This window comes from Tenrec ecaudatus, chromosome 5 (genome assembly GCF_050624435.1).
Source record: "Tenrec ecaudatus isolate mTenEca1 chromosome 5, mTenEca1.hap1, whole genome shotgun sequence".
In the NCBI taxonomy this organism is placed as follows: Eukaryota; Metazoa; Chordata; class Mammalia; order Afrosoricida; family Tenrecidae; genus Tenrec; species Tenrec ecaudatus.
Window position 1 is genome coordinate 182,632,257 of NC_134534.1, and position 26,008 is coordinate 182,658,264.

A 26,008-nucleotide genomic window follows, 5' to 3' on the forward strand; every position below is an offset into this window, starting at 1 on the left:
TACAAAGGCAGTACGTGGCTACGTATTTAAAGAATTTGAATTCTAAGTGCACCGTGGGAACCGTTTGAAGATGAGCAGAGAAGTTGGTGGGTGTCACCGCATCAGTTTCAGCCCATAGTCACCGGATGCACAGCAGAACAAAGCACAGGCCGGGCCCGTACCGACACTGTCCTCACAGGTACTCCTGTGCCGGCGCCCATTGCTGCGGTTGAGTGGCTTGGTCTAATTTGTGGCCGATTGGTTAAAGAAGTACACCAGTTTTGAACCTGTTGGGAAGAGGAGGGGTTAGAAGCTGTTGCCTGAACATTTCGGAAGTTGCTCAGACAGGCAACTTTTGTGGCTCATCTTAATAAAGGGGATCCAGAGAAATAGTTGGGATCAGGATATGTTTTCCAAATCCACAGCAGGACTTGCTGGCGGGACGTGATTGGCAGTGTCGAGGATTTTACTTGCCAGATATTTAACTCTTAACGGATTTTTCTAGGCACATAAGGGGTTCCTAGGGAGAGGTAATATTCTTTAAGAATTTCTAAATTGACCGACTGACTGAAAACAAATGTCTGCCTTCATGAAGGACCCTTTGAAGTCATGGGGATGCCTAGATGGTCTGCCACCAGCCACACCTGGTGGCATGGAGCAGAAAGCTAACACAGATTAGAGAAAATGAGGCCTAGTCTAAGTGTCCGAACTCTCCGAAAGGCAAAAAGTACGTCTCCCTGGTTTCTGCCACAGGTACAAAGTTTCATTTCTTAGTCCTTTACTGTCCACTTGGTCGGTGCTAGGCTGTATGTGAGGTGTTGAGAATATAGGGGTAAGCCAATAAACTGCTTTAAGAATCAATGATTAGACTTGTTAACAATTACCTAATCTGTCACTGGGTGCCTTGGTATGGTATAAAAAGCTGAATGGTATTAAGTAAACCAGTGAAGCGGTGACACCTTATATATCACTAAGGTTCACACATGCTTCCATTTATGTCACTAGCTACCTTGTTCAATCAATATTTAAGGTAGGTGTTATACATGCTTATTTATAAAAAATAAAAAGTTTGAGAGGAAAGCTCTCCCTAGATGTCTCTAGTAAGTAGCCAGACCCAAACCAACAGTTAGGGAAAGTTAGCGGTAACCCTGGCAATACACAGAGCCACCTAGGATGCTATACCGGGAAAGACTTACCTAAGTGGGGGAGGGGGAGGGGGAGGATACTCTTCACTAGTCTAACCTAAAGACCTCCGTTTGAGAGGGAAACTCCACAATGACCTGACCTGAATGAAATAAGCCACTTGCTTTTAAGCTACACCAATTGCCAATTCTTCAATGGGGCTTCAAAGGGTAAAAGAAACTGCCCGAGTTTACAAAGTAAACAGTTGGAGACAGGGAGAGAAGCAGAGTGACTCAGCAAAGTGGTGCCCCCTCATTCTTGCTGCTCCTGCAGTCAGAAGATGCCCTAAGAAAAGAGTCTAAAAACCATGGTTTTTCATGTTTCCAAAATTCCCCCAGAAAGCCCCAAATGTGATAGTGAAGCCACAAGCCTTGAACCACTCTGCTACCAAGCCAGATGGAAAGGTGTCCTTGTGGCCCTCCAAACAGAAATAGGCAGTGCCGGTAGCCCAGTCCTGCAGGACACCACCTGCCCCTGGAAGAAGCAGTGGGGTGCCCAGTGTCAGAACCTCAACAGTACAGTCTCCGGAGCAAAGCCATCGGAGAGCCGTGGGAAACGAGGTGCAGAGGGACCTTGGTCAGGACTAAAGCGACTAGAGCCGGCGAGGCCCTAAGAATCTTCATTCTAACCAACAGTTCCATGCAAAACAAAATGACACTGAAGAAACCCAGCAACCGAATCCAAATTGAACAGGTTCATGAAAATAGAGATGGGGGGGGGGGCGGAATCAAGTAAACTTTGGAGAAGGAATAAGTGATGTAACATTAGGATTGCCCCACAAAACCCAGCGTGGTGACCTTGAAGGAGCTGTGAGGACTGAGCACCGCAGCTTCTGTTCAACTCTGCCATAAAGTAGGCGCACGTTCTGTTCTACTCTGTACTGAATTTAAACTGTGAGGTATGTTACCCAAAATGGGTGCTCTGAAACTAGAGAAACTATAATCATGCCTATTCTTAAAAGACTGTAAGGAAATATGCAACAGAAAAGGTTCAAATTAAATATCCCCAAGAATTGTAAGAAGAAAAAATATCATCCCTATTGGCATTAAAAGTATGCCAGACATGCAGGTTTATAACCTAAATGTTCTGAATGGGCTAAAATTTACCAAAACTATGAGGAAATGTGCATTGCACTAGTGCTCCGATCTCCTAAAAACGGCGTTTGAGGAGATACACACGAAAGGCAAGTCAAGAAGAGACAACATCGTGTACAAACTGAGGGAAGGCAGGTGAACAGAACCAGTGCCACCAACAGATTCAAGACAGCGCTTCTGAAAGACTTGAAGCTGCTTGTGTTAGAGCATGTCGCGTACCCAGTCAACTCGGAGTGCCCAGTAGCGAGACCGGGAGCACTGGTGAGCTTCCGCAAGCATGGGCGTCCGGTCATCTCCCTGCTCTCCTTGAGAAGGTGAGGTGGTACTGGACATTCTGACAGCCAGGCATGTTGGTTCTTCAGCAAGTTAGAAACGACCAGCACAGTGAGAGTCAGAAACCCAGGTGTTCCTGGGTCTTGTGAGTTCACCTCTGGCCACTTTTCTCTCACTGTTGAGTGGGAATTCATTTTCCTGCTCTGACGGGTTTCTGCCCCACAGAGGTTACGGACAGCTTTCACTCTGTACACTACTCAAAAGGCAACCAGAAACGTTAACACCAGCCGGGCTCTGAGTAGCAGCAGCGCACTGTCGTCATGCTGGAACTCGGAGGCCTGTCCTGCGATAAATACTTGGTCTGGGAGCTCTGAGCAAAGTGAGCAGCGGACAGCCAAGCCAACCCATAGTCTGGTACCAGTCCTTAGCCAGGAGGGGCTTTGGAAAGTTTGTGGGTCAGTGGAATTAAATGATACGGTTTGTTTTTCCCATTGATCTTTTTTGAGCCCCCGCTTATAGTTAAAAGGCAATACGGAATGGTACATTTGCAGTCTTCCCAAAGGGTAATGTTGCCGGGCTACTGTGTGGTGTGTGATGAATGCCAATTTAAGTGTATGTAAGAGCCACAATTCTTAGTGTGAAGGGACCGACCAACCGCGCGCGTGTGTGTCCGTGCATGCGTGCGCTCTGTCGGCTTGAAAGACTCCAAAAGAGGAAACCTGTAAAAAAAAAAACAAATTGCTGCCACAGATAGTCTGGGACCAACAAGCGCTTGAGAAAATGTTCGACCTCATTCGTTTTTAGAAAAATTCCCCCAAAAACCACATGAGCCAATCACTTTCTTCCTAAGACGGCTATGATTAAGATCATCAGAAAGGAAAAGTGCAGGCTGACGGCTTTTGGAGAAATTGGAAAGCCTTGTTCAGTGCTGATCGGATTGTAAAATAGTTCAGCTGCTGTGGACAACGGTTTAGAAATTCCTCCAACTTAAAAAATAGAATGGCTCTTTGGTCTCGGCCACAGAAGCGAGGTGACGAAGGGAACGTCCTTCGGAAAGCGTCGCTGTAAGATGCACACCTTGCGCCGCCGCTGTGGGTCCAAGGCCTGCCATCTCCAGAAGCCGACCCGTGGCAAATGTGACTGCCCAGCCACGCGCAAGAGCAAGCATAACGGGGGTGCCAAGGCTAACACAAAATGCCACCAGAACGGGCCAAATGAGACACCTAAAAATTGTGGACCGCAGATTCAGGCCTAGATTCCGTGAAGGAACAACTGAACCCAAGAGGGCAGCCGTTGCAGCGTCAAGTTCATCTTCAGGATTTCAGTATTTAGTTGTGCAATAAATGTTCTCATTAAAAATGAAAAAAAAATAGAATGGTCCAGTAATTCGCCTCCCAGGTGTATACTCGGGATGAAAAGCAAGAGGACAGGTAACAGGTTCACCAATGTTCACTGTGTAGCACTGTTGACAGTAGGCAAAAGGTGGAAACCAGTGAGATGTCCAGCCGGTGGCTGACTAAAATGTGCTGCAGACCTAAAATGGGCTATTCTTCCCCAAAGAGAAATGAAGTCCTGGTCCATGCTGCAGCGTGCACAAACCTTGAAAACCAGTGAAACAGTCCGTTAGCGAAAGGAAAATAATGAGATGCTCCCACTTTGAAATAACTAGGACAGGCTGCTGTACTGAGACCATAGTTGATTAGTGGTGTCCTAGGGTGGACAGGAGCAGAGACACTCCACTTCTCTTAGGGATGTTCAGAGCATTAGGGCAAAGTCTTTTTGTTCAACCCTAATCCATTTCTCCACCAACTGTTTGAAATAGCACTCTCCATGCTAATTCATCTAGCCCCTTCTCAACAAATGGCTTTGCCTTCTTCACTGAGAGTGCTGGTGCGGACAGGCGAGCATGCCCTGGACATCACCCTTGCCTCTACCCACAAATGACTTTCCTTGCTAGGCTCCCGCAATCCGTCCGTGAGGCAGGCCAACCTCTCCCCACTGGAGCTGTCGACCCCTGTCCTCAAATCAGGCAATTGTGCCATCTGTCATCTCTTCAACCTCTGAACTTGGTGTTGGCTATGAACATGCTGAACTCTCACACTGAAAGAGGTTCTCCCTGTTTGCAACACACTGGTTCTCGGCCACGGCTGATGCACTGAGTGTCATTCTGGAACTCCAGCCACACATGTCACCCCCTTAACTATATTTCCCCAAAAAATGACCCTCGTGCAGGCAGGCCATTCCCCATTCTCTCCCAGGACAAACTTCTATTGGGCTTTCCCCACGCTCCTGAGAAAGCTCTCAAGGAAGAGACAAGAGTCATCCCCGAAGCCAGTGGACACATGTTCCAAACCGATCATCCTGTTCCTTCCTGTTAGGTCTCAAGTCTTTCCAAGCCAAGCCAACAACCTTACTATCCTATCACTTGCTCTGCCTCGTCCCCACAATCCCGTGACTACCAGTGTCTTCGACTACTTAAATAGCGAATTTCTATACCTCTACCTGGTGCCCTCAACCACCTTTCTCCGGGCTGTTTCTGGTTCCCTTTCTCTAAAATTGCCTCCCTCGAGTACAGCCCCTTCCACTGAAAGCAGCGATGCATCTTAACTGCAAATCTAATTGTCCTGCTCGAACCCCTTCCATTGCCCGTAAGTGCAAACACAACCTCAGGTTTTCGTGATCTGACCCTGGCCTATCTCCCCAGACTTCCCCTCCCTGTCTCACACTTCAACATGACCAAGTCAGTTTTCATTTTCCACATTTGTCTCTCTTCCCTTTCAGTCATGGCCTCTGACCCTGGCCTGCCTAACTCCTATTCCTCCAACTACACTCTGCTCACAAGTGTAGGATGACTATGTTTGACTGGGTCCCTGAAGAAGGAACTGTTTGCTTCATTTTTCTGGCAGAAGGACTTTGTTGTTGCTGCCAGGTGCCATCGGATTGGCTCTGAGTCATAGCAACCCAGGGTACGACAGTGAAACCCTGCCCGGTCCTCTATGCCAAACATAATGTCCTTCTCCAGGGACTGGTCCCTCATGACATGTCCAAAGTATGTGAGACAAAGTCTCATCTTCCTTGCTTCTAAGGAGCCACCCTGGCTATACAGCTGTTCAGACTGGTCTGTCGGTGGTTCTGGCAGTCCATGGCACTTTCACATGCGCATGAAGCCATTGAAAATACTGTGACCTGGGTCAAATGCACCTTAGGTCCCAAAGGTGACATCCGTGTTCTTCAAAGTGTTAAGAGATCTTGTGCAGCAGATTTGCCCAATGTAATCCATCATCTGACTTCTTGACTGCTGCTTCCATGAGCAATGATTGTGGAGTCCTTGACTTCTACCTGAACCATGAGCTTGGTCCAGTTGTAAGGGTTTTCTTTACATTGAATTGTAATCCAGATTGAAGGCTGCAGGCCTTGATCTTCAACTGCAAGTGCTCCAAGTCCTTCTCACCTTTAGCCTGCAAAGTTGTGTCATGTGCATATCACAGGCTGTTGACAAGCCTGCCCTCCTCCTGTTCTCTGATGATTTGCTCAGCATACGGGTGAAATCAGTCTGGTGCTAGGGTACAACCTGACACACACCGGACCTGATTTTAAAGCATGTAGTATCTATCCCCTTATTTTAAAGCATGTAGTAGCTATCCCCTGTCTCTCGGTCCGTTGTACAGATTCCACATAAGCACGATGTGTTCTGGAATTCCCTTCTCAATGCTATCCATAGTTTGTTGGGATGCACAGTTGAATGCCGTGGCATAATCAATAAGACAAACATCCTTCTGATACTGTTAATAGAGCTGGATCTGACAGCAGTGCTGTTCTCCACGCCACATCCTCTTCTAAATCCGGCTTGAATTTCTGCTAACACTCTTGAGGTAGTGCTATGACTGTTGTATCATGTTCAGTAAAGTGTTACTTGCCTGTGCTTTTAATGATGCTGTTTGATAATTTCTACATTTCTTTGTAACGGGTACAAATGCCAATCTCTTCCAGATGGCTGGCCAGATATCTGTATTTTGACTTTTTTTTTCTTGCATAGACAAGTAGGTGCTTCCAGTCCTTCGTGAGCTTATTGAAAACACTTCAGGGGGTATTCCATCAGTTCCTGGAGCCTCTTTTTCACATAATGCATTCAGTGCCACTTGAACTTCTTCCGTCAGCACATTGATTCTCGATCATATGCTACTTGAAATGGTTATGTGCCCACCAGTTCTTTGTGGTGCCGTAACTACCCTTCCCACGCTGCCTGCAGCACTCAGTGCTCTTACCCATCTCATTGTTCTGGTTCACAGGCGCCCTACAGGACAGAGCAGAGCTGCCCCTGTGGGTTTCAGAGGCTGTAAATCCATTCAATGATGAGACAGCTCATCTTTTTCCTCCTGAGCAGCTGGTGGATTCAGACTGCTGAGTTTATAACCTACTTACCCACTGAACCACCAGGGTGCCTTTATCCTTAGAATCCCTCAGCAATGCAACTTGAGGCTTGACTTTTTCCCCCCTTTCAATTCTTTCAGCTTGAGATATGCTGAGTCTTTTCTGGCCTTACAACTCCAGGCTTTTGCACATTTCACTAATATTTTATACTAGTGTAAATGCATAATAGATAGTAGGTGCTCAAAATGTGTTGAATTAAGGCTCAACTCATAAGTGCCAAAAGTATATTGTTGTTCAAAATTAGCTACCATTGGAGCACATTACAGTGTGCCAAACGGGACTAAATCATTCAATCCACACACTTCCCTCACTTAGTACTTCTGACATCCCTGGCCTCCCAGCTACAGGTGCTACACCGGAGGCCACTTGGCGCCTTATTTGCTCTTGTCAGAAGCCTGTGCATTCAGGAGTATGCCCACATGCCAGCTGCCCACTCCATTTACTGTTCTTTGTAACAGAACCCCAACTGAATGGAGGCAGCCATGTGTCCAGTCGACGGGCAACATTTTCGGCTTCTCTTATAGCGAGGTTGGCTACATCATTGAGTCTGGGATTTCCAGAAGTCCCCTTCAAATGGAATGTGAACTAGATGGAAGTGACTAGAGCTCCAGCAGCCATCTATCTGCAGCAGCCTCCGAAACCCACGGGGAAGCTCTGCTCTGTCCTGTAGAGTGACTGAACCCGAACCTTGAGATGGGCGAGAGACTGAGTGATGGAGGCAGCATGGAAAGAGCCCAGCTACTGTGCCAAAAAGAACGGGTGGGCAAACCCCCATTCCGAGAAGTGGCACATGATCAAGAGTCCATGCGCTGAAGGACCAACTCAGGTGGCACTGGGTACATACGCCAAGAACGAGGCTCCTGGAGGGGTGAACCAACTGAAAGGTGAGCCCCTGATTCCTGATAAACTGTACGTTGGGCTTATCATATCCTGGCCAGTCACCTCCAGACTTTGTCTTAATGTGTCACTAAAATAAACCAACTTGTCAAACACCACCACCAAACCTGGATGGATACAAAGCAGCTGAAACCCACCATTCGTGAGACTCGGAGGAACAGAAGCCAGCATGGGTGATATAAAGTGTTTATTTGAACAGCATTCCACCTGCACTGAAGCTCAAATCCAGCCGCAGCAGAAGGGGTCAGGACCAAAATAAATGTTGCCAAAGTGGGTAATGAAGAGTGAGAACACCTTCAGACAGAACTGACGAATGGAGTGTAGACACCACCGAGCTATCGTAACATACACAGGACCTCAGATCCACTGAGCCAAGTCCCAGGGAAGCACTGGGACACCCCCCCTCGTTCATCACCTAGGAAACTCCCACCCACCCACCCAAAGTGAGCTCTGTGCCAGGCAGGGGCCTGCAAATGTCCTTGTGCTGGGAGATCCCAGCTTCTCCAAAGAGAGGTTTTCCTTTTTTCAGGCCACACCGGAAGCTGGAGAAGGGTGTTGGCCTGGTGTCCAAGACAAAATGGCAAAAGCAGGCCTGAGAGGTCTTGCCCCCGCCTTATCCAGACCCTCACCTCAGGAAAACTTTCCTGCAAGGATCCCCAAGGAAGAGCCCCGTATCACCTAGATGTGGAAGGACTTCACTGAAGAGCCACACAGAACTACCTCTGGGCGGTGGTTGCCCTGGTCTTAGTCTGCGGTCCAGGCCAGGTCGGACCACACTGCTCCAGCATAGACTCACCTTAGTGCTGAAAGCGCCGCTGTTTTCAGGGCCTCCAGCCAGAGGCTCGATGTTAAGAATCCAAGAGGCCATCCATCCCTCCCAAGGCTAGATCCTTAAGTAACTAACAAGAGACCTGGAGCCCGACCCCTACTCTGCTCTCACCTGTGTTGAAACCTTGGGGCACAGCTACGGTTTGGTGCTCCTGCGGCTGTCTCTTCCTTGTGCTACCCTGGTCCCCTCAGGCCTTAGCAGTCCCAACTCCGTTCTCTGAGCCCCAAGCTCGCTGAGGTCTCCCAAGTTGTCCTTCCCTCTGCCAGAGACAGCTGGTGGGGGTGATATGGAAACTTTGCCCCCAAGGGAGCTAGTCTCCCTCTTCTCCGTCACCTGGCGCCAGCCCACTCTTACAGAATTGCCTGCCTCTGCAGTAAGAGCCCTCCCGGCTGTGGCTCTACCCCACTCACTCCACAAGAGGGGGCTTTCGCCCCTAAGCTTCCGAGAGGGCAATGCTGACCTCTTCCCATGGCCCCTTGGGGCGTGGGGGCCCCTTAGACAGTAGGCGCCCTTGCCCCTTTCTAAGTGCACACAGCACCCCCACCCAAATCCGTGGCCCATCTCAGTGCCTTCTACGCCTCCTTCCTCTTCCTGGTCTTTCCCTCTGCCTCCCTCCCTCCCACCACCTCGTTCTCTTTCTAGCTCCGTCCCCTCTGGGGGTACCATCAGCTGTAGCATAGCCTTTTTCCTCCTCCCCCTTTCTCCATCACTCTCCACCCTTCCTCCTCCTGGATTGACTACCGGGCCTGTCCATCTCCCTACCTCCTCCTCTACCTGCCTCTCTCCCACTTGGCCCCTCCCTGCATTCCCATTCTTCACCCCTTATTCTGCTTGCCTCTCACTCTCCATGCTGCCCCTGCCTCTAGCAGCCCTCCCACGGGGGGGGGGGGGCTTTGGTTTGTGTTCTCTGAGGAGCTACCTCCCCACACCCTCCTACTTGACAAGGGAACCAGGTAGGAGTGGGAGCACCCACCCCGGGCAGCCTGTTGGGGGAGACACAGGCTGCACACCAGCAGTGAGGGACTCACTGGATGCTGGAGACAAGTAGGCACAGTGAGGGCAAGAAACTGGGAGTCCAGAAGGTTGGAGGGCAGCTAGGACTTGGTAGGTTCCAAGCTTCGGGAAACCTACAGGGTCCCAGTGTCTGGTTCTTGATAGGGTCCAGATGGGGGAAACAGGCAGCGTGTGGGTCCATCTTGGAAATCCTAGTCAGAGGGTCCAAATCTTAGGGAGATGAACACGGGTTGGTGAATGCCTGGCATGCACACCGCCCGCCCCCTCCTCTGGCTGAGGCAGACATGACTTGACGATAGCTGTACCATCCCACCAGGCCTGCAGGGGCACTGTGGAGAGCAGTCTGCACATTAGGTGGAACCGCTTGGCCGCCCCTGAACTAGGTACTGGAAGCAGTTGTCCCAGGATCAGGGGCACCCAAGGCTGGATAGCTCTACCCTCCAATCCACAAGGTAATGAGGGGGGGGCTGGAAAAACACCTGGCATCTCCCTCATTTGCACCCTGCCAAGGGGGAGGGAGACACCCCCACGATGAAAGAGGGAAGACTTCTCATCTCCCTACATACATTTCTCGCGTACACACACACACGCGCACACACACACATTCATGCCTTGGCTCCAAGCACTGCCCGTCGGGCTGTGTACCCTGGGCATATCACAAGGCGAGAAGGTGGGTGAAGAAGAGGCAGGGACGGGAACAGGCCCGGGGTGGGGGCAGGGGTACCCTGTTCAGAGGTGACCTGCAAGTTCAAGTTATGCAGAAAAGTATCAAAGAGGCAGGGCAGTCTCTGCCTTTGGCAGATGCCCGAGGTGGGGGCGGGAGGGCCACACACAGGGCAGGAGGGACACATCCTAATTGTCCACTCCTGGGCCTTTCCCCCCAACCCCACCCCTTCAACCCCGATAGAAGGGCTGAGAAGTCTGTGCAGTACAAAACAGGGCAGGATCAAGGGTCGCTGTGGAAGCATCCCAGCCACCAGCTGAGCCACTCCAAAGCCCTGCTCTGGAATCAGAGTGCCCTGTCTGGCTTCCGCCAGGGCCCACTGCCCACTGCGCTGCCTCAGACTGCGCCAGGCAGCCTCCCAGTCAGCGGATGGCAAGGAGGCGTGTGCCCTGCCCTTGCTGCAGCTGATTCCTGTGGGAGTGCTGGAAGAAAGGCCCCCGAAGGCTGACAGCATACCGCAGGGCGCTGTGACAGATGAGGTGGAACCATCTTCCATAAAGAAAAGTCCGGTCCACCAGAGGTCCAGGGCAGTGTCTTGATGGGGTTCTTGTGGGAGGCAGGGCCAGAGGTCCCCAGACTGCAGCCTCCAGAGGTCCTGTGGGGTGGGGGGTGGGGGGGCTCCTCAGAGCAGGAGGGAAGGGTGAGGAACGGCCCTGGAGGCTGTGGGGGCAGAGGCAGAACGCCACCCCCCCCCCAGGGTCAGCAGGGGCTCTTTCTCACTTCAGGCCCCTCCCAGCCCCAAGCCACCCCTCTCTTCCAAGCCAGGCAGGTAGGAGGTGAGACGTCAGGTGGAGAGAGTGGGAGATCTTCCTTCGGAGCTGGGTTGGAGGGGCCAGAAGGCAGGAGACAGGACAAGCAGAGGTCAGACTCCTGAGCTTCCCTCCTGGCCTCAGGGTCCCTGGGAGTGGGCCACAGGACACGGGAGGACCCCCCATCCGGAGACATCACCTCCTGGCCGCAATACCGAGCTCACTGTTGAGCTGACGAAATCTGAGACAGAGACAGAGAAAGGGGCATGAGCAGCAAAGACCACCATGGCAGCAGGCTCCCCGCAGCGCTCCCCAGGGTTAGATGGGCAGCAACCAGCCCACGGACCAGCTGGTGTCCTCGGGCAAGCCCCAGTGTGCTCACCTGCACCATGGGAACACTCAGACCTTTCACTGGGCTCTGCACGGTGCCGGCCACATCGGACACGTACGTGGCCACGGACTGGGAATGGAGCCCCCAGGCTCACTCACTTGCACTCATCTCGCCTGTCAGGCCCGTTCCTCCCGAGCGAGGGATGGACAGCTCCTGACGATGAAGAGGGGCAACTGAGCGCTCCCTACGTTGATTTAGGGGGAAATCAGCAGAAAATAGGAGGGAAGGGGGGTGTGCGGCCTGAGCTCACACCCAGGACTCACCTTCCCAAGTCACATCAGAAAGGCCAGAGTGAGCCTTGTCCTCCCTGCACTTCTGGAAGCTGCGACAGGAGGGCGGGCTCTGACCTCATGCAAAAACCCTACAGCCCTCAAGCCTGTTCCACCTCATAGCAACCCAACCCCAGCCTATTGACCTATTCCCAGTCAGGATGGAACTGCCCCTGTGAGTCGCTCCCGGCTGTGAAGTTGTGGTGCAGAGCCAGCCCTGTGCTCAAAGCACGATGCCAACAGGGCTCCTCACCTCCTGCCATGAGGATAGGAATCACTGGGTCTCAGGCTCTGCAGGGAGGAGGCCAGGCAAAGACAGCAGGCCTTCTGCACGCTGCCCAAGTGGAAGAGGGCTGAGGCCATGTCTGACCTGCCCAGTTTGAGTCAAACGGCAGTGTAGCGTGGGGGGGGTGGGAATCAGGGGGGCAGGCTGTTACTTCTGGGGTGACCCTGGGCAAGTTGCTTGACTTCACTTAATCTAGCTTTCAGTTGGTAAAAACAAAACAACAAAAAAGAGTCCTCCTGCCTCCCTGACTGGGACTTTTTGACGGACTGAAAGCTCTTCTTGAGCTCTCACTGCACCCCACAAGCCTGTGGTTGCTGATGGACATGCACAGGCTGGTTCCTCACTGGTCCGCAGCCCTGTGAGGTGCCACAACTCCCCCACCCCCATGTGCAGGAGGGAACGGAAGCCAGAGGTTAGTGACTCTTCAGTTCAGCCAGCTTCCAAGGCAGGCAATCTGCCTCCAGGGCACCGGAGTTCAACTGGAACATAAAATAGCTGCTGCCAAATGAGAGAATAGTGTGCAAGCATCCTCCCCTCCAGTCCGTATGACGGCTGGTCTCACGTCCTCTGGACCAGTCTCTGGAGAAGGACATCACGCACGCTGGGTAAAGGAGAGGGTCCGTGAAAGAAGGCCTTCCGTGACGTGGAGTTGACACAGTGGCTGCAGCCAAGGGCTCCACACAAGGGTGACAAAATGGCACAGCGCTGGACAGGGTGACAACACGTAACAACCACCGAAATCTTTATCCCATTTTACAGATGAGGAGAGACTTACGAGGCCGGACATAATCATTGATACAAAGCCCAGCACTGGGGCCTGGTGCATGCAGAGGTCAAGGAGGCGTGTGATAAAGTAAGGAAGGTTACAACTCCTGTGGGTTACAGTCAAGAACAGGCCCTCGGAAGCTGGGCCCTGCCTGCTTCTGCAGGGTCCCTAGTTGATTGGGTACAAGGGTGGGTTCTGAGGTCAGAAGCCACTGGTAGTGGTCCGCTTCCTGGAGTGCAAACGGGCACCACGTCTTTGGAGCGCTGTCTGGCACCGTCATACCCATTTCAAGTGTGCGGTTCGGGCTTGAAAGACATTAAAAAAATATTTGCATAAGAGCTGTCAGAAGAGCGAGCCCCCAGTAAAATGATCTGTTTTTCTAAAGGATCAGTCCTAAGGAGGACCATGTCTTTAAGTTTTACAGAGTAGGTGCATGCAGAATTTTTAAATAGTCATTAGACCAAGGTTATTAGTAAAAAGAAAACGTGCGCATGACCAGGAGAAGGCACGTGTAAAGATGTCGCTATAGCAACGCCAGCGGTCGTAAAATGCTGGAGACTGCTCGTCTTGAAAGAAGAAAGGCTAAATAAAGCCGTGTTCCTCCCTCGTGAGTAATCCTAAACACTGTGTGTGTGTGATGGAGGGTCTGTTTGGGAAGATGCCTGTCTGTGCGCCCAGAAAAAGGGCCGCGTAATGCATGGGGCACACAGAAGGCTCTCAGCACAGGAACGGGCAGAGGCTCTGGGCTGGCGGGTATTGTTTTCTCTGCTGCATTTTGATGTTACTGGACATGCGCAGAACAGGATGTGTAACACGCTAAGTACAAAGTATATTCTAGGAAAGACCCCTGACCTCACCACACAAGCACTCTCACTTGACTCACTCTCAGTCACTTGCATGTGCCTACATGTCCCACATCTAAAGTCCCTGCCTCCGCCTCCCCTCTCCTCCCCAACTACCATTCATACTTATTCTTTGCTTAAATATATACATAGTAATAAGATATGCTATATAATATATGTGTGTATATGGATCCCTGGTGGTGTAGTGGTTACGAGTTGGGCTATGATCCGCATGGTCAGCATGTCAAAGCCACCAGCAGCTCCGTGGGAGCAAGACTAGGCTTTCTACTCCTGTCAACAGTTAGTCTCAGAAACCTACAAAGGGGGTTCGTTATGAATCCGCATTGACTCTATGGCAGTGAGTTTGGTGTCTTGGACATATATTACATGTATACATATATACTACACATCTAGACATGTATGTAATATATATAAAGGAGTCCTGGACCACCAGCCGCCAGATCCATGGTTCAAATTCACTGCGTCCTGTGGGAGAAAGCTGAGGCTGTCGGCGTTCATGCACACTTACAGCCTGGGAAACCGTGTGTACCCTCACTGTGAGTCGGAATGGGCCCCAGGGCGGTGAGTTACACCACGTGTAGATTATTGCCATCAATTAGGATCGTTTACGGAAAAAAAAACATTGTTTGGTTTTGAGTTCTATAAAAACATCCCTCTTGTCACCTTGTCTGGAATCTCCCTACCGTCTCAATCCCGTTGACAAGATGCATCGCCCACTCTGGTACTGACATTCATAACCACAGCTTTGCACTATTTGGTCCATCCTCCCGCCGAGGGCAGCTTCAGGTTGTTCGCTGTGTTGGATGGAAGCTACTGCCGAGAGCTTTCGCGCACACTTGTCCTGAGTATATTCCCTGGCGTACCGGTGCTGGCCACACAGACTGTGGTCAAAGCGCTGGGAGGGGCACCCCCCAGGGGGTGGCATTGCCCTTGGCGGTGTAGGCCTGGGCGACCTGGATTGCCCCGCCCCCGCCCCGCAGCCCGGCCCCGCGCGCGGCACTCGCCTTTGCCCTCCGGCTTGAGCTCGTCCTGCAGCAGGTCCGTCTGCCGGTTGCCCAGCACGAAGGCCAGGAAGGAGAGGATGAGGGCGTTGAGGATGCCGATGATGGCCAGGATGTACGCCCAGCGCACAGAGCAGTCCCCCAGGGAGTACTTCCCCGTCTTGGCCCCGCACATTTCCCGGATGGTCTCAGCGTCCCAGCCGTCGGGGAAGATCATGCAGCCCAAGACGAGGCACAGAGCTAAGGGGGTGGCCCCACCACCGGGTCAGGGAGGAAGAGAGAGGGGTTCATTACTCGCCGGAGCTTGAGACAACTGGCAGCCCTCCTGCGCCCCGGCTCGGCCTTCCCACCGCCCGCCCGCCGAAGTCCTGATGAACCGCTTGCACTCCCACCTGGTCCTCCCGGCTCCACAAGCACACGCCTCAGCTTAGGGATCAGGTAAGGAGTTCCAGACAAGGGGAATGGCAACGGTGAGTCAAATGAGCTCGCTGAATCGCAATACGGACGGAACAGGATATCACAGGAGGGCTCATGGGAGAACCCAGGGTTGGAGTCCCACACTGGGACATCGTGGGCAGGCTGCAGGTTGAAATTCGAACGTGGGCCTACATATTCCATAACCTGGAGACAAGGCCAGAGGCAGACCCCTCTCCCCCGGGGTCCGCCAACCATGACCTAACCCGGAGGGGGGACATGCGGAGAAGCATGGCTTTCCCCTCCTTCACAACATTTTTGACACCCAAACATTTTAACTGCTCTTCATGACCGTATCAGAGCAGAGGCAGGTCAAGGGCTAGGGAAGGGGCCTGGAGTGGCTGAGTGAAGACCCGACTGGGCTCAAGCCCCGCCTCAACCCCCACTCCAACTGGGTGGGAGGTGTGGGAAGCCTGGGGAGGGGCCACACTCCAACCCACCCTGCTCTTCACCTCCCATTGGGCCTTCCCTTGGAGGCCATCTGAGGCCTAACCTTCCTCCCTGGCTAGCATATCCCCCATCTCCGTGGAAACCACACTGCATCCTGCTGGGCTCCAGCTTAGGTTCCTCCCTGTGGGGCTTCCTGCTAGTCTTGTTCCTGCAGGTTTTCTTCTGGCTCAGCCCTGCAAACTCTCCCCCTCCTCTCACCAGTCAGTATCAGGCCCCCTCTAACCAGGGGCCCCTGGTGGGGCTAGCACTCCATGGCTAATGGAAAGAGGTTTAACCCCCAAGCGGCTGCAGAAGGATGCAGGCATCTACTTTCAACAAGAATACAGCCTTGGAAGTCTGTCTGTCCTTAGGGCATCTGTCAGTGGGCTTGCCTTTCCTGTGCACCTGCCTGCCCCTTCTCTGTGTCTCACACGTGTGCCTGTCTCTGGCTGGCTCAAATCTTGGACTAGGCCAGTGGTTCTCAATCTTCCTCATGCCGCGCGACCCTTTCATACTCTTCCTCCTGTGGTGGTGACCCCGCCCCCCCCCACCCCCCACCCCACCCCCCGCCAACCATCAAATTACTTTCGTTGCTACTTCATCACTGTATTTTGCTATTGTTAAGAATAGGGTATAAAAAAAATCGGGTGACCCCTGTGAAAGGGTCGTATGGCAACCCAAAAAAGGGGGGTCGCGACCCACATGTTGGGAACCACTGGACTCAGCTCACCTTTCTCACTAAAGCGTTCAGCATTCGTTCCACACAGCCCCACTACATCAACTCCCACACCATTTGCTCCAAGAGCCGCCGACTAAGTGCCAGGACTGCGTAGGGTCCGAGGGCACGGGCTAACGTAGCAGGGGCACATGGGAAGGAGTGAACTCAGCACGACAAGGGAGCAGTGTCCGTCACAAGTTGCTTCCAAGGAGAGATTCAAAATCACAGAGGTGGCCAGACAATACCTGGGTGCTTCCATCTCTGACTCACCACTCCCTGCCCCCTGGCTCTGCAGTGTCCTCCAAACCAAAACCTTCCAGCTTTCGAGTTGTCCCACCTCACGGCAACCCCATCGGGCAGGATAGAACTATCCTGTGGGTTGCCCAGACTGTCACTGGGGTGGGGGTGGGGGAGCCCTGGCTTTCTGCCCCCAGTGGCTGGGCGTTTCAGACTTGGAGCTGACTGTGGTTAGCAGACCAACGCGTAATCATTATACCCCACCAGGTGGTGTCCTTGGTGGTGGTGGATGGGGTGTGTGTGTGTGTGTGTGTGTGTGTGTGTAGCTCTGGAAATTGGAAACACTGAAAAAGAGAGGAAGAGATGTTGGGGGACAGCCACCAGGCTCCGTCAACAGGGGATGGAAGCGCTCCAGACAAGGCCGGCCTCGGCCTTCTTTTTTACTGGATGAGGAGCTGAGGCTGAGGTCTTGGACTCCAGGTCAAGTCTCAGTTGGAAACAGTGATTTGGCGGCAGAGCGGCTGGTGAGGAGACATAAGTATGGGTGAGGGGCAGGGAGAGCAGGACAGGGCTTCTCCACTTTGGACGTTTAGGCCAGATCAGCCCTGAGGTTGGGAGCTGTCTCACATGCTGCGGTGTGGTTGGCAGCATCCCTATTCTCTGGATGCAAGCGGATAATAGCCAATAATAAGAAATGTGTCTAGACATTGCCAAATATCCCCTTGGGGGGGGGGGTCATCCCTGGCTGAGAACCTCTGGTGTCAGAGCAAGGGCCTTAGGAAAGGGCATCTCCTTCCCATTACCTCACAATCCACACAACAAGGAGAGGTTGTGATAAAAATAAGATTGATTGGATTTAATAGTAATATTACTCATGTAATGCTTTGGTTTTAAAATAGTAATAAATGCTTGGCTAAGTGCAAAGCTCCTGATCAATCTACAGTCAGCCATTTCAAGAGGTGGCATCTGAGCTCAGACCGGTCGTCCAGAGGGTAGAAGTCCGTGCAGCACTGAAGGCGCTGAGCCTAGCCAGAAGCAAGGCTCCAGGAATTGGCGAAGCCCAATGGAAACGTTGAGCAAGATGATGGGGTCGTGCAAGCCCTCACTCACCTATGCCAGGGAATTTGGAAGACAGAGACCCGGCTAACCGACTGGGAGAGATCCATAGTTGTGCCCATTCCAAAAAAAAGTGACCCAGCAGAATATGGAGATTATTGAACAACCTAATTACTATCACATGCAAGTAAAATGTTGCTGAAGCTCTTCCAACAACAGTTGCAGCAGCACATTGAAAGGGAGCAGCCAGAGGTTGAGGTCAGATTCAGAAGATGACCTAGAACAAGGGATGTCATTGCTGCTGTCAGAAGGATCTTGTCTCGAAGCAGAGGACACCAGAGAGATGTTCGCTTGTGTTTTATTGACTCTGCAAAGGCATCCGACTATGTGGATCTTAACAAACTATGGAGAGCATTGAGAAGCATGGGAATTCCAGAACCCTTTATTGTGCTCATGCAGAACCTGTACATGGAGCAAGAGGTAATTGTGTGAACAGAATAAGGGCATACTGCAAGGTTAAAATCAAGAAAGGTGTCTGTCAGGGTTGTATTCTGTCACCATACTTGTTCAATCTGTGTTCTGAGCAAATCATCAGAGAACCTGGACTAATGAAGAGGAAGGAAGCATCGGGATTGAAGGGAGGCTTATTAACAACCTGTAATACGCAGATGACAGCCTTGCTTGCTGAAAGAGAGGAGGACTTGGAGCACTTGCGATGGAGATCAAGGATTGCAGCCTTTAATATGGATTACAACTCAATGTAAAGAAGACCAAAGTCCTTGGTGAACAAGCGGCCATCTAGCTCAGAAGCAACAAAGCCCACATGGAAGAAGCACACCAGCCTGTGTGATCACGAGGTGCCAAAGGGACCAGGTATCAGGCATCACAGAACAAAAATCATATCATTGAGAATGAGGGGCAGTGTGGAGTGGGGACCCAAAGCCCATCTGTGGGCAACTGGACATCCCCTTACAGAAGGGTCTTGGGATGCTGACGAGCCAGTCGGGGTGCAAGGTAGCAACGATGAAACATACAACTTTCCTCTAGTTTTTAAATGCTTCCTCCCCCTCTTCCCCACCCACTATCAGGATCCCAGTTCTACCTTACAAATCGGCTAGACTAGCAGATGCATACTGGTAAAGATAGGAACTGGAAACACAGGGAATCCAGGACAGATGAACTCTTCAGGACCAGTGCTGAGAGAAAGCCAAAGTCCTCTCAACTGGACTTGGTTGTCTAGTTGTGGACGCCATGATAAGCAGAGATAAGATCGATGTTGTCAAGGATGTCATCTTGCTTGGATCTATAACCAATGCTCATGGAAGCAGCAGTCGAGAACTGAAATGACACATTGCATTGTGTACATCTTCCGAACAAGAGCTCTTTAAAGAGCAAGGGTATTACTTTGAGGACTAAGGTGCGGCTGACCCAAGCCGTGGTATTTGCAATTGCCTCATGTGCCTGTGAAAGTTGGACACTGAGTAAGGAAGACCAAAGAAAAACTGGCGTATTTGAAGTATGGTGCTGGTGACGAACATTGAAACTACCACGGACTGCCCAAAGAACAAAAACTCTGTCTTGGAAGAAGTACAGCCAGAATGCTCCCGAGAAGCGAGGATGGTGAGACATGTTGTCAAGAGAGACCAGTCCCTGGAGAAGGAGGGACATGCTGCTTGGTGGAGAGGCAACCAAAAAGAGGAAGACCTGAACAAGATAGATGGACACAGTGGCTCCCAACAATGGGCTCAAGATGAGGGTGGGGCACAGACCTGGGCCAGCTGCTTCATTCCGTTGTGCTTAGGGATGCTGGGAGTCAGCTTTCGCCTGCCCAGTGCTCTCGGTTACGATACCTGTTCAGAAATATGAGAGGCATTGGGACACGAAAATCCCCAAACTGAGACTTTGTCCTTGAAATTCTGGATGAAGCAGGAAACAAAATCTCTTTCCTACTACTGCCAATGGGCACAGGGCCGGCCTTTGGAAAACACTGCTGGTCTTGGGGTTGTGGGCTCGGCGCCAACTTGATAGTGAGTGTTTAGACCAAAATCAGTTCACCTGCCCGGGTGGGCCTTGGCATCCGTCCCTGACATCTCTCTCACTTACTGGGCTTTTGTGATAGAGGAGAGGGGTGCTCATTGTGGAGGGTGCAGTGGGGGCAGGTCACGTCCACTCTGGGCAGCGGGAAAGACTTCATGAATGGAAGCAAAAAAAAAAAAAGCCTCAAGAGACAAAGGCGGCAACCTCCTGAGCAACGCTCACAGGGGCTGCCTGGGCAAGACTTTGTTTTTGACACATAATCATGACCCAGGCGGCCGTGAAGCACCCAGGATCGGTTTCCCAGCAGATTAAACCAGACCCGTCACCATCTACTCCAGTCCATTGGGACGCCTGCCGCAGCCTCTCCCATGACAGGGTGACACCGCCCAGAGGGTTTTCTTGGCTGTAATCTTTATGGAGGAGCGTTGGGTGGGCTTGAACCGCCAACATGTAAACCAGGAGTCCAGCACGGGTTTGGTGCCGCCTAATGACCTTCCTCCTGAGAGAGGCGAGGCCTTCAGCTCTTGGAAAGACTTAAAGTCTTAAGGGCTCCGTCGGGTCACGAGGCTGGCTCCACAGTGGGGTGTGGGCTATTCTGGGAGGGGCTTCCTGAAGGTTCCAACCCCGCTTTTCAGTTGTGCCCTGACTGTACAGAACAAAGCCTGCATTTCCCAGCTTAATTCGTAGCTCGATGTGGCCACACGACTGAGCAAAAGTGAGCAGTGTATGATGGGGCTTCCGAGAAAGAGCTGGATGAACAGGGGGCTTTGGGCCCTTCCCCGGCTCCCCACCCCCCACCCCCGCAATGCTGCTTAGAATGCAGCTGTGTTGGCCACCGCTCGCTGAGCAGCGGTATCCCACAAGGAGAACAAGGGCCAGACCTGCGGGGTGGGGGGTGGGGGGCGGAGAGCAGGAAGGAGCTAGGGGCAGCAGGTGCTAACAGGTCAGCCCTGGGTGGCCCAGATCTGGACTTTTGCATTTAATTTATTGTTCATCTATTACCTAAGAGACTAGAACCTTGAGTGTTTAAGATACAATTATTTTGGACTTTCCTGTCGTGGCCAAAGCTGGTCTATTTAATAGACAGGATAGTAATTTAGGCTTATTGAATTTGATGTCATATGTGTGTATGCCCTAGTATGGAAGGGGGGGAGCCAAGCATTCGACTGTGTGTGCTTGGGCAGCGTCTCACTTCCCTGAGCCTCAGGATAGGTGGGCTGGTGCCCACTGGTCCTGTAAGGGCGGCCTGCCTCGTGGGATATGACACAGATGAGGGGTACGTCCATTCTGCTCAGAGAGCGCCACTCGGGTAATAGTGCACATGCCCCTTGGCTCAGAAATGCCTCTAGCAGCTAAGGCTGTGCGTCCACACAAGATGTGCACAAGGTGGGGAGGGGTGTCATTGCACCCACCGCCTGTAAGACAAAGGACCAAACGCAAAGGTCCAGCTGTTAGAGGGACCTGGTTAAATAAATGAGGAGCCCCCAGTTGGTGCAAGCAGTTAACATCTTCAGCTGCTGACTGGAAGATTCGGGGTGTAGGTCCACCCAGATGCATGGGAAGAAAGGCCTGGCAGAGACACCCAAACAAGTCAGCGATGGAAAATGCTACGGAGCCCAGTGCTACACCCAGGGCTGCCCTGAGTCAGCATCGGCGTGGGGACACGGGGGTACGAGATGGTGCATCATGGGTGTGGTGGACTATTACTCAGCCGTTACAAAGAAGGAGACCAGCCACGTGTCTTGTCCTGGGAAATAAGATATACGAGATACACAGGGGCTCACGGCAAATGGAACGGAAAGATCCGTTTCCCCACGAACTTTTCGAAGCCTCCTCAGATGACAGCGTAAACAGAAAATCAAGGTACGAAATCATACTAGTTATAGCATGACTCCCCTCCTTTTATTTCTTCTTTTTAAAGCACGTACACGCCGCGGAATACGTTTCAGCCATGAGAAAGGACGAAATGACCGGTGGATCCTTAGGACGGACGGTCCTCTGAGACAAGGCTCGGACTAAAAGCAGCTGTTGGACATGATCAAGAGCGTTGCCAACATGTTCACCGCTGGTCGTGGTTGAGCTGCTCCCCCTGTGCATCTCCTGGCTGCTGCCCGGTGGGATCGAAGAAGTTGAGTCTGGCTCATGGAGAACTCAGGGGACAGACTATGGCTTGCCCAGCTGTCGTCCTTGTGGAAACAGATGCCACGTCTTCCCCACCCCCACCCCCCCTACGCTGCTGGGTGTGTGAAAACTGCTGACCCAGCCCTGGCCCACCAGGTCTCTTTATCCATCTATTGCTGTCCTCCTTTGACATGTGGAGAGCTGGGACCAGAAAGGTTTACTATGCCCATGGTCACGCAGCGAGCAGTAACAGAGCTGGAATTTAGGGCCAGCCTGGCTCAGGCCAGAGACCTGGCCTCAGCGCCTCCCCTAACGAGCAGGTAGAAAGACTGGTGGACTCCCAGGACAGAATGAGGACAAATAGAAGCCTGTGTGTAAGAGTGGTGCCTCTGGGCTAGGAGGGGCCAAGAAGGGCAGTCCCTTTGTGATGTTTCACCTTTTCAAGTGCATGTGACCATCTAGTACTTGCATATCTTTTACAGATTTCTATAATCTCTAAATAGAGAGGTGACCTCCAAGAAGTGGGCCTGGGAGAGGGAGGAAGAGAGCACCTTTTACTTTACACCCCCCTCTCCCGTTGAAGCCCTGGTGGCACTGTGGGTTAGGCGGTGGGCTCTTAACCACAGGGTCAGTATTTCAAGCCCACTAGCTGCTCTGGATTGGAAAGGATGAGGCCCCTCAAAGGTCCTATGTGTCTGAATGGCCTTATTGCCCTTTGATGCGGTTCGGGTTTAGGAGGTTGGAAATGTTTGCCATCAGGCTGCTACTTCGACCACCCTAAACTATACAGAGACTAAAATGTATCAGGGTTCCCTGGATCTGGCAGAAGGGAGTGGGGGCCAACTGCGATTCCTCACTCTCAGTGTTTGGCCACAGAAAAGAGTAATGGCGAACGACATGACAGACACTTCCCGCCAGGAAATTGTAGCTGTGAAGACTGTTGAGAGGGAAATGATCAGGGAGGGAAAGTGAGGAGCTGATGCCAGGGGCTTACATGCAGAGCAAATGTTTTGAGAATGATGAGGGTAATGAATGTACGAATGTGCTTTACACAATGGATGTATGTATGCATTGTGATAAGAGTTGTATGAGCCTCCAGTAAAATGATACAAAAAAAAAAAAGAAAAGGCAAATGATCTAAGACCTATGTATTTTTTTAACATTTTATTAGGGACTCATACAACTCTTATCACAATCCATGCATACATCAATTGTATAAAGCACATCTGTACATTCTGTGCCCTCATCATTTTCAAAGCATTTGCTCTCCACTTGAGCCCTTTGCATCAAGTCCTCTTTTTCCCCTCCCTCCCCACTCCCCCCTAAGACCTATGTATTTATTATGATTTTTGAAACGAGAGATTAAAAAATTAGGCCATGGACTACTCTTAAACTCTTAAGAAATAATTAAGGAATGAAAGGTTCCGAGTTAAAGGAAGAGCAGTACTTTCTCTGGGAGAATAAAACCGACGAGACTGAGAAATGGCACCGAATAAACGGGGAAGATGACTTCATACTCAGATGTTTGCTCTCCACAAAGCTCTTGCGCTAAGTATGTGCTTTGCATTGTGGCATTGTACAAAAGTTATCTTCTTCTGGTGTCTTGGGTGAAGGTTTACACAGCAAGTCAGTTTTCCACTCGGTGATTCACACAGATTCTCTTCTTTGCCATCGATCACAATCCCTACAATGTCCTTCACTTAGGCCTGCTCCCCCTGCTCATCCCTCCCCCCCTCCTTTCCTATCCATTTCTGCCTCCTGCACCCACACCATGGATTAGTCTGTGGTGCATGTGCCCATCTGGTGCTGCCATTTGCCTTAGTGAACCGTCTATTGTTGGACTGAAAATCCAGCTATAGGGCTACAAGGACAGGCCCATGCTGGGGGGCTCGGGGCCAGTCTCAGGGTTCCACCAGTCCCTATCAGACCAGCTGGATCTTTTCCATGATTCTGAGTCCCATTCCACATGTCTCTCTGCTTTTGTCCAGGGCCTTCTAAGGTAAGGTGGCCAGATTTTAACATTGGTAAAGCGGGACACCACTGATAAAACTCATATCCAGGTGAAATAGCCACACGGCAGCCGAAAACCGTATACCCTAGCTTGTCATGCATTCTTTCCAAAAATCGGGACTTTTTTAAAACGCCGTGGGATGCGGGAAAAAGCGGGATATCTGGTCACCTTATTCTAAGGGGATCCTTTTCAGAGTGAATGGTAGTGGATGCCAGGCACCATCTAGTCCAAGCGTCCTCAAACTACAGCCCGCGGGCACTGAGGACATTTATCTGACCTGCCTGGTGTTTTTGCCCATTTTATTTTTTTACATCAAAATAAGATATATGCAGTGTGCATAGGAATTTGTTCATAGTTTTTTAAAACTGTAGTCCGGCCCTCCAACAGGTCTGAACTGGCCCCTGTTTAAAAACGTGTGGAGGACCCCTGATCTAGTGTATCTGGTCTGAGAAGGAGTTTCAAAGGGTTCATGGAAAATGGAATTAAATGATGATGGAATTTTTCCAAAGTCCTCTCATATATGTAAAATGTTTGTTTGGGGTTTTTAAATCATTTTATTGGAGGCTCTTATAACAATCCATATATCAATTGTATCAAGCACACTTGTACATATGTTACCATTATCATTTTCAAAACATTTTCTTTTTTTTAACATTTTTTTTCTACTTGAGGCCTTGAGATCAGCTCCTCTTTTTTCCCTCCCTCCTCCATTCTCCCGCCCTCATGAACACTTGATAAGTTCTAGATTATTTTTATTATTATTATCATATTTTACACCATCCACTGTCTTCACCCACGTTTCTGTTATTTGTCCCCTGGGGGGGGGAGTGGGGTGGAATATTAAATGTTTTAATGATGTATTTTATATTTAGCTATTTCCATTGAGTTTCATAAAAATAGTTATGCTATCCTCAAGAGATGCCCACCAAGCTGGGTATTCCCAAAGGAGCCCCCTGTCGGCCAGGCCAAAGTGTTACCCACTAGTGGGGTCCAATGTTCCAGGGCTTCCTGCCCCTAACTCTAAAGACATCTCAAGTTCCTCTCTCCCCAGGTGGCTTCTCTGTCTGCCTGCCCTGTTTCTAGTCAGGGTCCCTCTCTGCCCCGCCCTGCAGATGGAAGCGCGTCAAGACTGGGGCATCTTTGCCCCTCCACGGGGCAGAACGAGGAGTACCCAGCTGCTGATGTGGGCCAGGGGGACAGGACAGGGGTGCTTGAACTACCAAGAGGAGACTTCATCCCCTCACCACCCACAAGCCCCTGAGGATCTGTGTGGGAGGGCCTCTTCTGCAAGGGGAAGAAAAGTCTACCAGTACGAGGGCCACCCATGGGACAGCAAACCGGCCAGGCTCAGCTCAGCACAGCCTCAGAAGGCTGCTGACCATGGTATCCTGGAGCGGAGCTGGCTCCATCACTCCTCCTCTTATCAGGGACGCCCAGCTCACCCATGTAGACGTGTTCACCAAAAGACATGTGCTATAAGATGCCCAGATGTTATTCATAGCCCCAGTCAACCCCAAGTCTCCTACCAACAAGTGGCTTTTCACTGCGATGACACAGCACATGAGGAGGACGACGACGAGGGTGGATGGACAGTCGCTCTGTGCCACCACGCAGATTCATCTCAGGATCACAGCAATGCCACTGGGGTGAGCAGTCGGGGCAGTGGGTACCTCTGTGTGGAGCAATTGGAAGAGGCATGGCGTTCCTGATTGGAACGCCATCCGACTGGTGTGTTCCCTTTGTGAACATTCTTTGAGCTGTAGACATGGGAGTTTTGTGTTTTTAATCTAAGGATGTTTCACTTCGATAGAAGTTGACTTTTTAATAAAGGTGACATACCATGTATGGCGTCAATAAACACTGGGGAGAACTTACTTGTCCACCAGTAGGTCAGTGATGAGCTACAGCCAGCATGCTACACAGTCAAAGAACGAGGAGGCTCTGTCTGTCCTGAGGTGGCGTCATCTCTGGACATGTTGTGAGGTGAAAGCCAAGGTCACCTAGGGCCCACTGTGACCATTTGTGTAAAGGGGAGGACTGGTGTGAGTGTGCGCGCGTGTGTGAGAGAGGGGGCGTGTGCTTATTAGCACATACGAGGAGCCTAGTGGGGCACCTGCTAACCACAGAGCAGGAGTTCAAATCCAGCAGATGCTCTGTAGAAGGAATATGAGGCTTTC

The 26,008-nt window shown here is 51.3% G+C and overlaps 1 protein-coding gene and 1 pseudogene across 1 annotated transcript in view; one reads left to right on the forward strand and one right to left on the reverse strand.

Moving 5' to 3' along the window:
- Positions 1 to 3,384: 3,384 nt before the first annotated feature.
- Positions 3,385 to 3,871, forward strand: LOC142449336 (large ribosomal subunit protein eL37-like; annotated as a pseudogene).
- Positions 3,872 to 8,309: 4,438 nt separating this feature from the next.
- LHFPL4 (LHFPL tetraspan subfamily member 4) overlaps positions 8,310 to 26,008 on the reverse strand; it is a 31,866-nt gene continuing 14,167 nt past the window's right edge. The window contains exons 2-3 of the mRNA XM_075550808.1: positions 14,752 to 14,988; positions 8,310 to 11,413 (exon numbers count right to left, since the gene is read on the reverse strand). Coding sequence (XP_075406923.1) covers positions 11,313 to 11,413; positions 14,752 to 14,988 — 338 coding nt within the window. The 3' untranslated portion in view covers positions 8,310 to 11,312. The remainder of the gene's footprint in view (positions 11,414 to 14,751; positions 14,989 to 26,008) is intronic.